Source organism: Hipposideros armiger, unplaced genomic scaffold, assembly GCF_001890085.2.
Source record: "Hipposideros armiger isolate ML-2016 unplaced genomic scaffold, ASM189008v1 scaffold_11, whole genome shotgun sequence".
Classification (NCBI taxonomy): Eukaryota; Metazoa; Chordata; class Mammalia; order Chiroptera; family Hipposideridae; genus Hipposideros; species Hipposideros armiger.
In genome coordinates this window covers 7,592,529-7,605,404 of record NW_017731361.1, presented here as the reverse complement: position 1 = coordinate 7,605,404, position 12,876 = coordinate 7,592,529, and the positions used below count along the sequence as shown (strand labels likewise).

Genomic DNA, 12,876 nt, shown 5'->3' with positions numbered 1-12,876 from the left:
GATGGAAGTAGTGTGGTGTTTCCGAGTGAATGGTCAGGGACCGCAGTGCTCACTGATGGCCCAGATTTTCCCCTCTGTTGGCTCCTGTCATCACAGGGATGGAGTCAGACAAAGGCTGTCTACCCATGAGATGTCTGCTGGCCAGGGTAAGGGATGCTTCCTTGTTCATATCCAGGGGACGGGGTGCGAAACCCTCTTCATGTCTCATTCGTCCAGATTGGGTCATATGAGATTGGACAATTAAGTTCACTAACTCATCCCAGAAAAAGTGCTACATACCTCATTGCTGAATATCACTATGGTCACCTTCAAAGTACTCCCCTTGGGAAACTATGCACCACGCCAGCGCCTAGTCCACCCTTCAAAGCAATTTTGGAACTCTTTCTGGAATGGCCATCAAAGCCGTCGTATTACCCTTGATGTCCTGAATGTCATCAAAATGTCTTCTTTTCAACATTTCCTTTATCTTCAGGTAAAGAAAGAAGTCATTGGGGGCCAGATCAGGTGAGTAGGGAGGGTGCTCCAATAAAGTTATTTGTTTACTGGCTAAAAGCTCCCTCACAGGCAGTACCGTGTGAGCTGGTGCACTGTTGTGATGCAAGAACCATAAATTGGCGAAAAGTTCAGGTCGTTTTCGTCTAACTGTTTCACACAGGCTTTACGGCACTTCCAAATAGTAAACTTGGTTAGCTGTCTGTCCAGTTGGTACAAATTCATAATAAATAATCCCTCTGATATCAAAAAACATTAGCAACATCATTGCAACAAGTTTTCAAACTTAATTGTCAGACCTTGTATGCCCATTCTATTGACAATCACTGGCAGTGGAGACCACTCCTAGACCAATAAAGCCCACCTCGGGAGTGGGGGTGGGGTGAAAATCTGAAGGAAGACAGGGTTCTATTTTGGAGACAGAGGGCAGGATGAATGCAGAGTGATCAACCAACAATTCCCAGTCTTACCTTCCTTTATGTTCTAATACATTCTGTGCCTGGGGCACAGAAGATGCTGAATAGATACTAGGAGAAAGAATGGATAGTAAATAGACCCACCAAAGGATTATTTATTCACCTTACAGAAACCTCCAGAGTCCTAGAAATGCTTGTCCCAGGAACTAGCACCACCAGTTTTTCCTTGTTTAATTGCCTCCTGTCTTGAACTGGATCTAGTCCTAGGAGACCTGGAAGGAGGTGTGGACTGGCCCTTTCTTCTGGAGTCCCTGGCTGGTTAATTGTAAGCTGTGATAGTCATCATTCATTCCCAGGTCATGGGGTACCTTTTGCTGGCTGGTTTCATATGTCGTGGTAGATGAGTCAATCTTTTAAGATTGGTACCCAGAGAAATTGGCATTTAAGCTTCCTCTTTATTCCAGCTCTGAGGTTAGGGAAGCAGCTGTTGCTGGACTAATTAGCATCTTAGGAGGACTGAGAATGATCTCCCCATCCTTTAACAGTTGTTTAATTGGTTGTCCCAGGGAGACTCTGAGAGCATCATCAGACTGTGTTTCATGCAGAAACGACAGGCTGGCCAAGCCTCCTGGTCACCACGTGTAACACAATGGTAGTAATAACTATAGTTAAAAAAAAAAAAGCAAGTCTGTTATGCTTGGTCGCCTGTAAGGATAATGTTAGGATGCATGTGACATAGGTAAATTTGTTAAACCCCTGGAATTAGCCCTTTGACTCACATGCTCAGCATCTATTTTATCTCATCTCTAAATGAGAGAGGGTCCATGTCTTAGGGGTAGACATGGGGTAACCAACCGCATTCAACCACCACATATTATCATCCACAATAGTCATTAAGCAATTGAGAGGCTAAAGCGAAATCAGGAACCACTTTATACTTTGAGGCATCACTCCCACACCAGTCAGAAATGCTCTTATTGGTCAAGTCAGTCTGCCTGGTGAGCAGACGAAGGTGGAGATCAGGCAGTTGCTTGAGGACTTAGGTTAATCTTCATGTGACCACTTTAGGAAAACAATAGTTTTTCCCAATGAGGAAAGAATGATTCAAAGTCGTTATGTAAATCATCTACTTCCAGGGGTAATTTCTCCAGTATCTATGTTTACCTCTGGAATTTTATTTTCTCGTGCCTTCATACGTCACCAATCCCTCTTTTGATGGGCTTATTCTTTTCTGTAAAAACATCAGTGCCTTTCATGTGGGCACTTGTGTGTGTTCTGCCTTCCAGCCATTCTAGTTTTCTTCCAGTGACTTTACACCTGTTAGTTTATACCTTTGCAGATAAAGGTTAGAGACTCTGAATTCTACTCCCTTTGGAAGCTTCAGTTTATTCATCTGTAAACTGTGGATAGTAACGGTAATGGCTGTGGTAGAGTTCTACCCAGAACCCTCTGCAGGGTCTGTGCTCCCCCCACCCCCACCCCAAAGCAGTACTCCTCACTGGGAACTGGCCTCCACTACAAGGGAATTACCTCTCCCAGCCCCCTTGACTCATGGGGACCACCCAGCACCAGAGCTTCCTACAGGATTGGCTGAGGCCTCAACCGGAACCAAATTTTGGGATACATGACCTCTTTGTCCAGTCCTGCATTCTTCACTCCCTTGTGGGTGTATCTTCCTGAAGCACCCCCAATCCTCCTGTATGTAACTTCTTGTCTTAAAAAGTCTGTTTCCAGGGAACCCAATCTGAGACCAATGCTACTTCTTCAGATGGCTGCTAAGAATAAATGTATAAAGCCATCTGGACAGCAATCCCTTTGGAGTTGGGAATGGGCTTAATATTTGATAGCTGTCGTTCTTCTTGGGTGGTATGGTATTGACTGAGACATCCTCCTTTCTGTCTGATCTCATCAATTAGATAGTCCTTTGAGAAGAAGAATCGAACAACTAGCTCAAGGCAAAGTTAGGTCGTGTTCAGTTTATTTGTCCCTCAACGCACTCTTCCTTAGCCCTGGTGCCGATTACGGCTGCCCCCTTCCCCACCTCCTTCCCCACCCCCTTCCCCGCCCCTTCCCTTCTCCCTTCTTCCCTTTGTCCCGTTCCAACCCTGCATTATCTTACTGCTCACACCTTCTTCTAGCAAAATAATGTGGGAAGGGAAAAGACTTGGCAAACTTAGTCACACTGAGGCTGAATATATTACCCCTTACCTTTCTAAGTTGCACTTCATTTGACATTCTTCCTGTGTAACTTTGGTTTTATTATTATTAATCTCTGCATTATGGCCACAACTGTCCCTCAGTAATTTCTGGTCTTCAGTCTGGTGTGAGGTCAGCCTTTTAGAATCGGTCTTCCTAGATAGGCAATACCTTAGATTCTTTGTAAATGCATGCCATTAATTGCTACTGCTATTACAAAAAAAAATTTCCCCTTTTGTAGTAGTAATACTCTGAGCTGAATGGGCCTTAAAGGGATGCAATTTTACCAAGCAAACAAAATGAATAAAATTCTTATTGGATTTCTAAGCAATCAAGGTGAAAAGAGAAAACAGAGAATGAAAAATATAAATGTGAAAGGCGGCTCAACTTTCAAAGTTCTCAGGAGCTGGGTTGATTACAGATGAAAAAAGCCCCGGCAATACAGGGTTCTTTTTTCTTTTTTTTCCCCCCTCTGGCATATGCACTCATAACAGCTAAATTTTTCCTCCACATCCTATTAGGTAGGATATGGAAGTAGAAAGTGATAGAAAACGCCAGTCAAATTAAGTTAAGCACAAAAGGAGATTGACTGGAAGGATCCTGGAAAAGCTGAGAAAATTCAAGAAGCTGAGCAGGAAACAGGGCATTGTGTGGAATTCTGGGACTAGGATTGGAGATCTGGTGCCACCGGACTCTCTTCATCATTGTCTCTGCTTGTTTGTGTCTGGTGTGATGGGTTGAATGATGTATTTCAAAAGATGCTGAAGTCCTAACCCCCAGTACCTCATCACTCAGATGAAAGTGACCTCATCTGGAAAGAGGATTTTAGCAGTTGATCAAGTTAAAGTAATGCGTTAGTTTGCCCCGGGGGCTGCATGACAAAGGACCACAGACTGGGTGGCTTAACCAACAGCAGTTTATTTCCTCATGATTCTGGCAGCGCAGCGCGCTAAGATCCAGGTTTTGACAGGGTTAAAATGGTCCTATCTTCTAACCCAGTAACTACCTGTTTGGGACTCTCTTCTACAAAAGAAATAAAACATGCTGACAAAATGTACCCCCAAGGAATTTCATGACAGCAATAGTTACAAAAATAATACAAAAACAATGAAACAGTATGGTTCATTTATGCAATGGAATATAATTAATACCACATTTTTGAAGATAATGCCTTTAGTTTGTTGAAGAACATGACAAAATTGTATATTCTATGTCTCCCAATGTTAAAAAAAAGGAAAAGAAAAAAGGTGCTAAAAAAAAAAAAAAAGAAAAAAAAGGTGCCGTTTCTTCTAAGGCGTCTCGCCTTGGCTGCTGATGGGTGTCTTCAGATGGTCTTCCCTCTCTTCACACCTGTGTCCTCAATTCCTCTTTTTCTAAGGACACCAGTCCTGTTGGATGAGAGCCCACCCATATGACCACACGTTACCTTAATTATCTCTTTAAAGGCCCTGTCTCTCCAATACAGGCACATTCTGGGTACTGGGGGTTAGACATAGGAATTTTGATGGGGCATAATTCAGCCTATAACAGACGAGGTTATTAGGGTGGGTCTTAATCCAACATGACCGGGAAATCTGGACACAGAGACAGACACACTGTGTAGAGAGAAGATGATGTGAACACACACGGAGAACACCGCCAACAAGCTAAGGAATTTCTGGGGCGAGCAGAAGCTAGGAGGAGACATGACCCAGATTTCCCCGCACAGCCCTAAAAAAGAACCAACCCTGCCAACTCCTTGATGTCAGACTTGAGAACTGTGAGACAATCAATTCTGCGGGGCAAGCAGCCCAGCTTGTGAGCCTTTCTTATAGCAGCCCTGGGAAATGACCCTACACCTGGCTTTATGTCCTTCTACAGCCAGGTGGGCTTTCTCCACCATGGGGGCCAGTATGATCCCGAGAGTCATCCCTGGCTCCTCTCTCATATCCCACTTCCCCCCTCTCAGCACGCTCTGCCATGTCTCCCTTCACAAGAGACCCAGAAGCTAAACACTGCTCACCTCCTGGTCTCAGCCACCATCATCTCTTCGTCTAGATGATTGCAATAGCCTCCCAATTGGTTTCTTTCTTCCCCCTGCCTCTGCGGTCACTAGATTCTGTGAAAATATAGAGTTCCGATCATGTCTCTCCCCAGCTCAGAGTTCTCAGTAGCTTTCCATCTCACACAGAGATAAAGCTAGCATCTTCACAATGGCCTTGATCCTTGTTACTTTTCTGACCTTATCTCCCAGGACTTGACTCCAATAAACTGGCCTTCTCACAGTTCTCAGTCACACCAGGTGAAGGATTACTGCCTCAGGGCCTTTGAACTTGCCACTCCCTCCGCCTGGAATGATTATCCCTGAAATATGAGAATGACTTGCTCTCTCTCTTCTTTTCAACTCTCCTGTTTAAATGTCACTTGGTCAGGGAGGGCTTCCCCTCTGCCCCACATCACACTTCTGATCCTTTTTCTCCACTTTATTTTTCCTCCTTACCACCCACATTTACCTCTGTAATACTAGATATTTTATACCTTTCTTGTGCTAGGCATTGGAATTTGATAGACCTTCTAGGTCCTCTGTGACATGTTGCATGGTATGTTGACCTGCTGGCTCCCTGGCCCTGAAATATTTCCCCTCTTCCTGATTAAAGCCCTTGAACTTCCTTTGACTGATCAACCTCATCCTTAACTGGGGGAGGAGCCTGGTTCAGTGATGTTGCAGGTCTTACTTTTCCTGACATTGTGAACTTTGTTCTGAGATTTTGCTTTATTCTCCCTGCAAATCCCTGGCTTGTACACTGGTTCCAGTAACTATATACGTGCTGCCTGACTTGAGTCTCTAGTCCATATCTGAAATCTCAGGGAGTTAGAAGGGAAAAGAGGGATAAACTTGGCTCACTTGGTCATTTTGTTGATAGAGAAACTGAGGTGCAGGGTCAAGAAGGAACTTGCTCAAGGTCATAGCCTAATTACATTCACAAATTTATGCAACACATACTATGTGCCAGGCATTTTGCCAGACCAATAGAAAATATATATTGGACTCTGTACCCCCTACCCCACCTCCACTTCTTGGCACAGAGCTCTTGAAACCCTTGTAATTTCTTAAGTGGTAAGAGCACTAGGAGCAACTTTTGTTCTAATATTTGGTCTTTGATACTGGTTCCTGACACCGAGCTCCTAAAACTCTGGAGTTTCCTGGGTGATAGGAGGGATTTTTTTTTGTTCTAATGAGGCGACTCTGGATGGCTCTTGGATGGAGGCTGGTCACCAGATAGACCATGCTAAGATTTTCTAATTTTCAACCCCAACCCCCACTCCCCAGAGATGGCAATGGTGTTAATGATCTATCATGTCTAAATGATGAAGCCTCCATAAAAATCCCCAAAAGTACGGAGTTTGGAGAGCTTCCAGGTTGGCGAACGCGTGGAAGGTGCTGGCAGAGTGGTGTGCCCGGAGAAGGCATGGAAACTTGATGCTCCTTTTCACGTACCTTGTCCTATTCATCTCTTCCATCTGGATGTTCATACATCTGGATGCATCCTTTATCCTATCCTTTTATAATGAACTGATAAACAGTAAGAAAACTGTTTCCCTGAGTTCTGTGAGCCCCTCTAGCAAATTAATCAAACCAAGGAGGAAGTCGTGGGAACCTCTGATTTATAGTCCACCAGTCAGAAGCACAGGTATTACCTTGGACTTGTGATTGTCATGGGGGAGGGTGGTGGTGTCAGTCTTGTGGGACTGTGCCCTGAACCTGTGGGACCTGATGCTATCCCCAGGTGTAGTGTCAGGATTGAGCTAAATTGTGGGACACCCAACTGGTGTCACAGAATTGGTTGGTGTGGGAAAAACCACACACACCTGTTGTTAGAAGTGTTGTGAGCGTGGCAGTAGTGCGTGAGTAACGGAGAAACACAGGTGGACGCCTGAGGTGTTTCCTACTCAGCACCGGATAGGCCAGGGTGAATAACAGACAGTTCTTTCCAGTCTGGAGAGCCTCACAGTCCAGGGGAGAATTTACATAAACAGGTATTTATACGATTGGATAATAAAGAGCTGTGATAGTCAGGATGGTGAGAGGAGGGAACTGAAGCAGATGAAGCGGGTGAAAAAAGCGAAGAGGGGAGAGGGCAAGGAGTGAGGGTGAGGGCTGACGCTGTCTGTCCGCTTAAACCTCACAGCGTTTGTTTATAAAGGGCCAATCATTCATTCATTCCATCAAACTGTATTGGATGTCTACTACTGTGCCTTGCCTTGAAGATACATAGATGAGTTTGGTCTCTTAAAGACCAAATAAGGTTATGAACTTGTGAGGCTGGCCAGCAAATTTCCAAACTCAAGCCCCTGACGAGTTAAGCCATTTCAAAGCATTGGGAATTTGTTTCACAGCTCCTTCTCTCTCTCTTGGGGACACAGCAACGAAGGTTATTGTTGTACAAACTGGCTGCGATTCTGAGCCAGAAGATTATGTGACAGTGGACTCCCTCATCAAACCTGCCACATATTTCCACCTGCAGAGTGCCCCGATGTCCTTGGAATGGGTAAGTGGCATTTATTCTTAAACAAGTCGCTCAGCCAACCAGCCCAAGTACAGCCAACAGGTGCTGGTGGGGCCTTTAATCTTTCAGGACCCGACCTTGGTGTTCTGTGGCCAGTTCATTAGGAGGTGAGCAGCTGCCCAGGGATGCATTCTGGAAGAAATCGGTGGTCAGCTGAGTGGGAACCCAGGGCCCAGCCTAGCAGGGGCCTTGTGTTTCACATCTCGTCTCCAGCTGCTATCTGGTAGCAGTCAGGTGCAGGTCCCCTTAAACTCCTGCAGGTAAGTTATCTTTCCTTTGTGAGCCTGTGTAGTCACCCAGGGAGGCTGGGGTTTTTATTTTGTTTTGTTTTTTTCTGTAAGTGGAGTGGTTTTATGTGTATTCAACCTGTAATGGCTTTGGCACCTAACCCTCCACCCCACTCCTCATTTGGTATTTTGAGGAAATGCTGCTCATAGGTGTAGTAAGGTAGAGATGGAGAATTAATTCCAGTCATGTGCCCATTAACAACGTTTTGGTCAGTGAGGGACCGCACATATGACAATGGTCCCATAGGATTGTAATGGAGCTGAAAAATTCCTCTGGTGTAGTGACATCTTACCCATCATAAGGTCTTAGCACAAAACATTACTCACGTGTTTGTGGTGAGGCTGGTGTAAACAAACCTATTGTGCTCTCAGTCATATAAAAGTACAGCACATACAATTATGCACAGTACATCATACTTGATAATTATAATAAACGACTATGTTCCTGGTTTATGTATTGACTATACTATACTATATTATACTTTTTATCATTATTTTAGAGTGCGCCTTCTACTCATAAAAAAGAAGTTTGCTGTGAAACAATATGCCACGTTCCACTTGGAGCAGCCTCATCCATCTCGTGTTCACCGCGTCTCTTGGTTGCATCATTCTCTCTCGTGCTTGATTTAATGTCGTGTTGCTTTGTACATTAGCATGTTGTACAGGTTTGTGCTAGGTTCCGTAGGATACACCATATAGCCAGGTGTGCGGTAGGCTGTACCATCTATGGTTGTGTAAGTGGACTCTGTGATGTTCTCACAACGATGAGATCGCCTAATGGCACGTTTCTCAGAACATATCCCTGCTGTTAAGTGGCACATGACTGTACTGGATTTAGCAATTTGGTCATTGGTGGCCTTGACAATAGCAGTTTCAGTGGAGTGGCATGGATCCAAACTTCACATTTCAAGAGATTCTAGGCAACTCTTCTGAGGAGCAAAAATGGAGCAGAGAATTGGAATAGAGCTGGAAGAAGATAAGGGGTGAAGAGTGGATTTTTTTTAAGATGGGAGAAATCGTAGTGATCTGGTGAGTAGTTTGGAATAATCCAGTAGAGGCAAACTGATGATGCAAGAAAGTGGGGGGAGGGGGGTGATATTGCTAGAGACATATCCTTGAACAAGAAAGAAGACAAGGAACTTTTAGTGATGTGGCAGAGCTATGTAGGGGAGGAAAAAGTTTTCCTGGACCGTCTTAGGGCCCTGGAGAGGTCTGAAGTTAAACTGACAAGGACATTAACAGGAGAAAAGCATACACATTTATTTATTCTAAGTTTTATGTGACAGGGAGCCTTCATAACGAAATGAAGACCTGAAGAAATGGTGAAACCTGAGTGTTTTCATGCTATGTTTGATGAAGAGTGGACAGCTGTGTAGACCTAGGATAGAAAAAGACCACGAGATACATGTAGGAAACTGGGGGAGACTTGGCAAAACCTTTTTGTTCAGATTCTTCCTGGTGAAGCCACCATCCTGGAGATAGGGATGTTCTTTTCCTCCTGGCATAGAGAGGGCACTTCTCACACCAGGGTCCTATCACCTGCTTCAGGGGAGGCGGGAGGGGAGGGTCAGAGAGAATGTCCAGGTTTTGCCATTTTCTCAAACTTCTTCAGCTTAAAATATTCAACAGGCCACATTTTGCGGTGCTATGTTCTGAACACCGTCAGCTGGTTGTGAAGTAGAGCCATGGTTAAATTTTTATACATTTACAATGAAATAAACTATATTAAAGAGGGTAATGGGTATTCAAAACTCATCCCGTTCTATGTTGCTACACTTGCCATGGTTTATGTTCCTGTGGTTCTGTCCACTGTATGTGGATGGTGGAAATGCCACACAATGGTGTCCTCCTTACTTCTAGTCCCAGCTCCGCCAGTGACATCACATTGGTAGTTTGAAATTGGCCATAGTGGGAGGATTTGCAGCCCAGAAATTGCAAGCATTAGAGATCAGGGCCTCGTTTTGTTTGTTTTTTAGAGGGAAGCTGTTTGTTAATCATTGGCCAGCCCACCCCTGGATTCAGTGCACCCGTGGAGAGACTGGCCCTAAATTACGGGCTGACAGTTCATCCACAAGACCAGGAGAGAAGGTGGGGCATTGTAGACAGGCGGGTGGACAGGTGCGGTAGACACAGCACACCTAGTTCCCTATTTACTAAGTGAAAAAGGAAGCACGGTAATCACCTGAGAATAAGGCTGGGAGGGGGAGGTATTGGAAGTTTGAGATGAGAGGACTGTGAGACAGTAAATGGATTAGAGAAATGTAGTGTTTTTATCTGGCACCCCTTGAGGTTAGTGGTTATGAATTAAAGAGGCCTGATTCAATGAGTGTATATTTCGCCCGCAAGTCTCTTTCAGCGGCTTGGGTGACACAGGGAGTGAGTGCACAGCTGGATTTATCCAAAGCTTCGCTTTTGCTGGACCATTATGATTATGTGTGTCAGGGGCAAGTGAGATGATAAAACTATAAATGTAAAAGTCACCACCTCACAGACCTTCCTTATACATCCTCGCTAAAATCATGCCCTGCCCGCTGTAACTTTATGCATTCTCCTGTTTATTTTCCTATTTTATTGGGCATTAAGTCACCTGACTCGCGCATCCTACCTGACAGCGGGGACCGCGCTTTATATACGGTTGACTCCAGAGCTTCCCACAGTGCTTGGCGCATAGTAGGTGCTCAGTAATATGTTGAATAACTTATTTGAATGAATGGATTCACTTGCTAGTTCTCCAAAATCTGCACAGCCGCGTGTACAATACTCAAAATTCCTTTCGAATCCCTTTGCTCCTTGCTCCAAGGTGTTTAACCTTTAAGGAGCATAGGGATTTTTGGAGCCAGATATGCCAAGCCACGGTTCTTTATTTCCTGGACACTCCTAGGTGACAAGGGCAATTTTGACTGTTCTGGAGACCAGTCTCAATCCTGAGAGGCAGCTGCCCGGTCGTGTGAATTGTTGGCCTTTGTCACACCAGACTCAGCTACACCGAGGAGAGTTCCGTATATTACCACTCCTGAGCTTCAAGGGTGGGTAGTTAATATATATTTATTACTTTTATAGTGTTGCCAACAGCGGCTTAAGGCTGACTCTGTGGCTCCAGGAGAAGTGATGACACACAAGCAAAGGCCAAAGCTGCAGAGTATGACATGGAGCCTCCTGAGGGGCAGAGAAACTGCGGTCTGCAGGTGTGGTCTGGGGGGAGGGCCGGGCCGCTCCGGGCGCCTCTGGGCGCAGGCCGCCCCGGCCCAACTCGCTGCCAGCGCACCTCCGGAGCCCCGCCGCCGACACCGGACGTGGGCGGAAGGGGGCGGGAGCGGGAGCGCCTGTCTGTTTCTCCGAGTGGACAATAAAGTTTCGAAAGTTTGAAAAAGGAGGAAAAAAAAAAACCAAAACACCACCCCACACCCCTTTGGCCGCCCGGGTCTGGACGCCAGCGGCCCGGGCGTTGCTCTGGTGGCCCTGCGCTCGCGGAGGCGTGGCCGGCGCGCGGGTATGGGGGTCACGGTGGAGGTGCACCAGGTGTACAAGTACCCCTTCGAGCAGGTGGTCGCCAGCTTCCTGCGAAAGGTACCCGCCCCGCTCTGGCCAGGCCGGGTTTGCGCTCTCCCGCGCTGGCTCCGCCGGGCCGGCTGTGTGCGCTCCAGCCGCCCGCTGCCTGCTCCTCTCCCCTCTCCCTTCCTCCCCGCTCCCCTCTTCGTCTCTCTCCGTTCTTCTTCCCTCTCCCCTACGTACCCACCATCTCGCCCTCCAGCTGCCGGTTTCGCCTCTGGGATGTGCTGGATGAGGGTGGGGGCGGATTTCCTCGAAGGCTCCCCATGTGGCGTGCGGGACAGGCGCCGTGTGGGGCATCACGTTCGCACCCTGTGCCAGCCGAAGGGAGAGGCTCGTGGGAGAGTCACAGGGAGCCCAAGCCCTGGACCCCTGCGGAGGCTCCACACGACTTGTCGATCTTTCTAATACTTCAGCGACCCCTTAAAAAGTCAGTGGGAGGCATTGAAGCCATCATCCTGGTTTACTCTGCGTTAGTTTTCTACGGCCTCCCCCACCTGTCTCATTGTTTAAACAGCTGTGGAGATTTGGGCAGATTTGTAATCTGTGAAATGGGGGAAATAATAGTATCGACTGAAAGGGTTTTCTTGTGAGGAATCAAGTGAGATAATTCATGCAAAATGCTTATCACAGTGATGGATGCTTAGTAAGTCCTTTAAAATGTTGTTCCTACTGCTGTGCCTGAGCACCCCAGTCTCAGTGCTCAGTGCCCACTTTCTCCCAAGGGCTCTGCCAGGACTGTGGTGTCTGGTAATAGGAGAACGGGAAATTTCAAAAGCACCCAGGCCTGGGAGGTGGGGACCCCTGGTCTGGCTCTGCCTTTAGTTAGTTCACGTGATGACCTTGGTCAAAGGTCATTTTCTCTCCAGGCCTCAGTTATCTGCATCTGGGGTGAGTGTTGTGCCAGATCTTTTAGGTTCCCCTTTAGCTTTTTTCATTCTTAAGCAGGATCTGCAAGAATTTGGGTTAACGGTAGCCATCAGGCGGTGTGCCCCATAGGCCACTTGGAAGTCAAACTAAGGGAGATGACTGTTTCCATTTAGAGTTTTTTTAAGTGATAAGACCTGACTTCTATGAGAGGGGGGTGACACATTTGGCGGCCCACGTCAGGAAGGAGTGGTAGTTGGCTGGTGAACCTGGTGTTGCCATGGAGGCCTTTTTGGGGAGGAACATCAGCTTGTTCATTGTTCACTTATCTCCATTATCTAGAATAGTGCCTGGCATCTACTAGATGCTCAATAAAAATTTGATGAGTGAATAAATGAATGAAACATGAATTATGGATCTGGTGTAGACTTTGTCTTAGGCCAGTCTTCTAGGCCCAAGAGAGAAACAGCAAACACCCCATTTTTTTTGTTAGGACTGGCATGTTGAAGGGATTCTGTAATG

At 46.2% G+C, this 12,876-nt stretch overlaps 1 protein-coding gene across 5 annotated transcripts in view; it reads left to right on the top strand.

The window, feature by feature from the left end:
• Nucleotides 1-11,331: 11,331 nt before the first annotated feature.
• PRELID2 (PRELI domain containing 2) overlaps nucleotides 11,332-12,876 on the top strand; it is an 83,120-nt gene continuing 81,575 nt past the window's right edge. For all 5 annotated transcript variants that reach the window (XM_019663779.1, XM_019663789.1, XM_019663793.1 and 2 more), the window contains exon 1: nucleotides 11,332-11,505. In XM_019663779.1, the coding sequence (XP_019519324.1) occupies nucleotides 11,431-11,505 (75 nt within the window). In that variant the 5' untranslated portion in view covers nucleotides 11,332-11,430. The remainder of the gene's footprint in view (nucleotides 11,506-12,876) is intronic.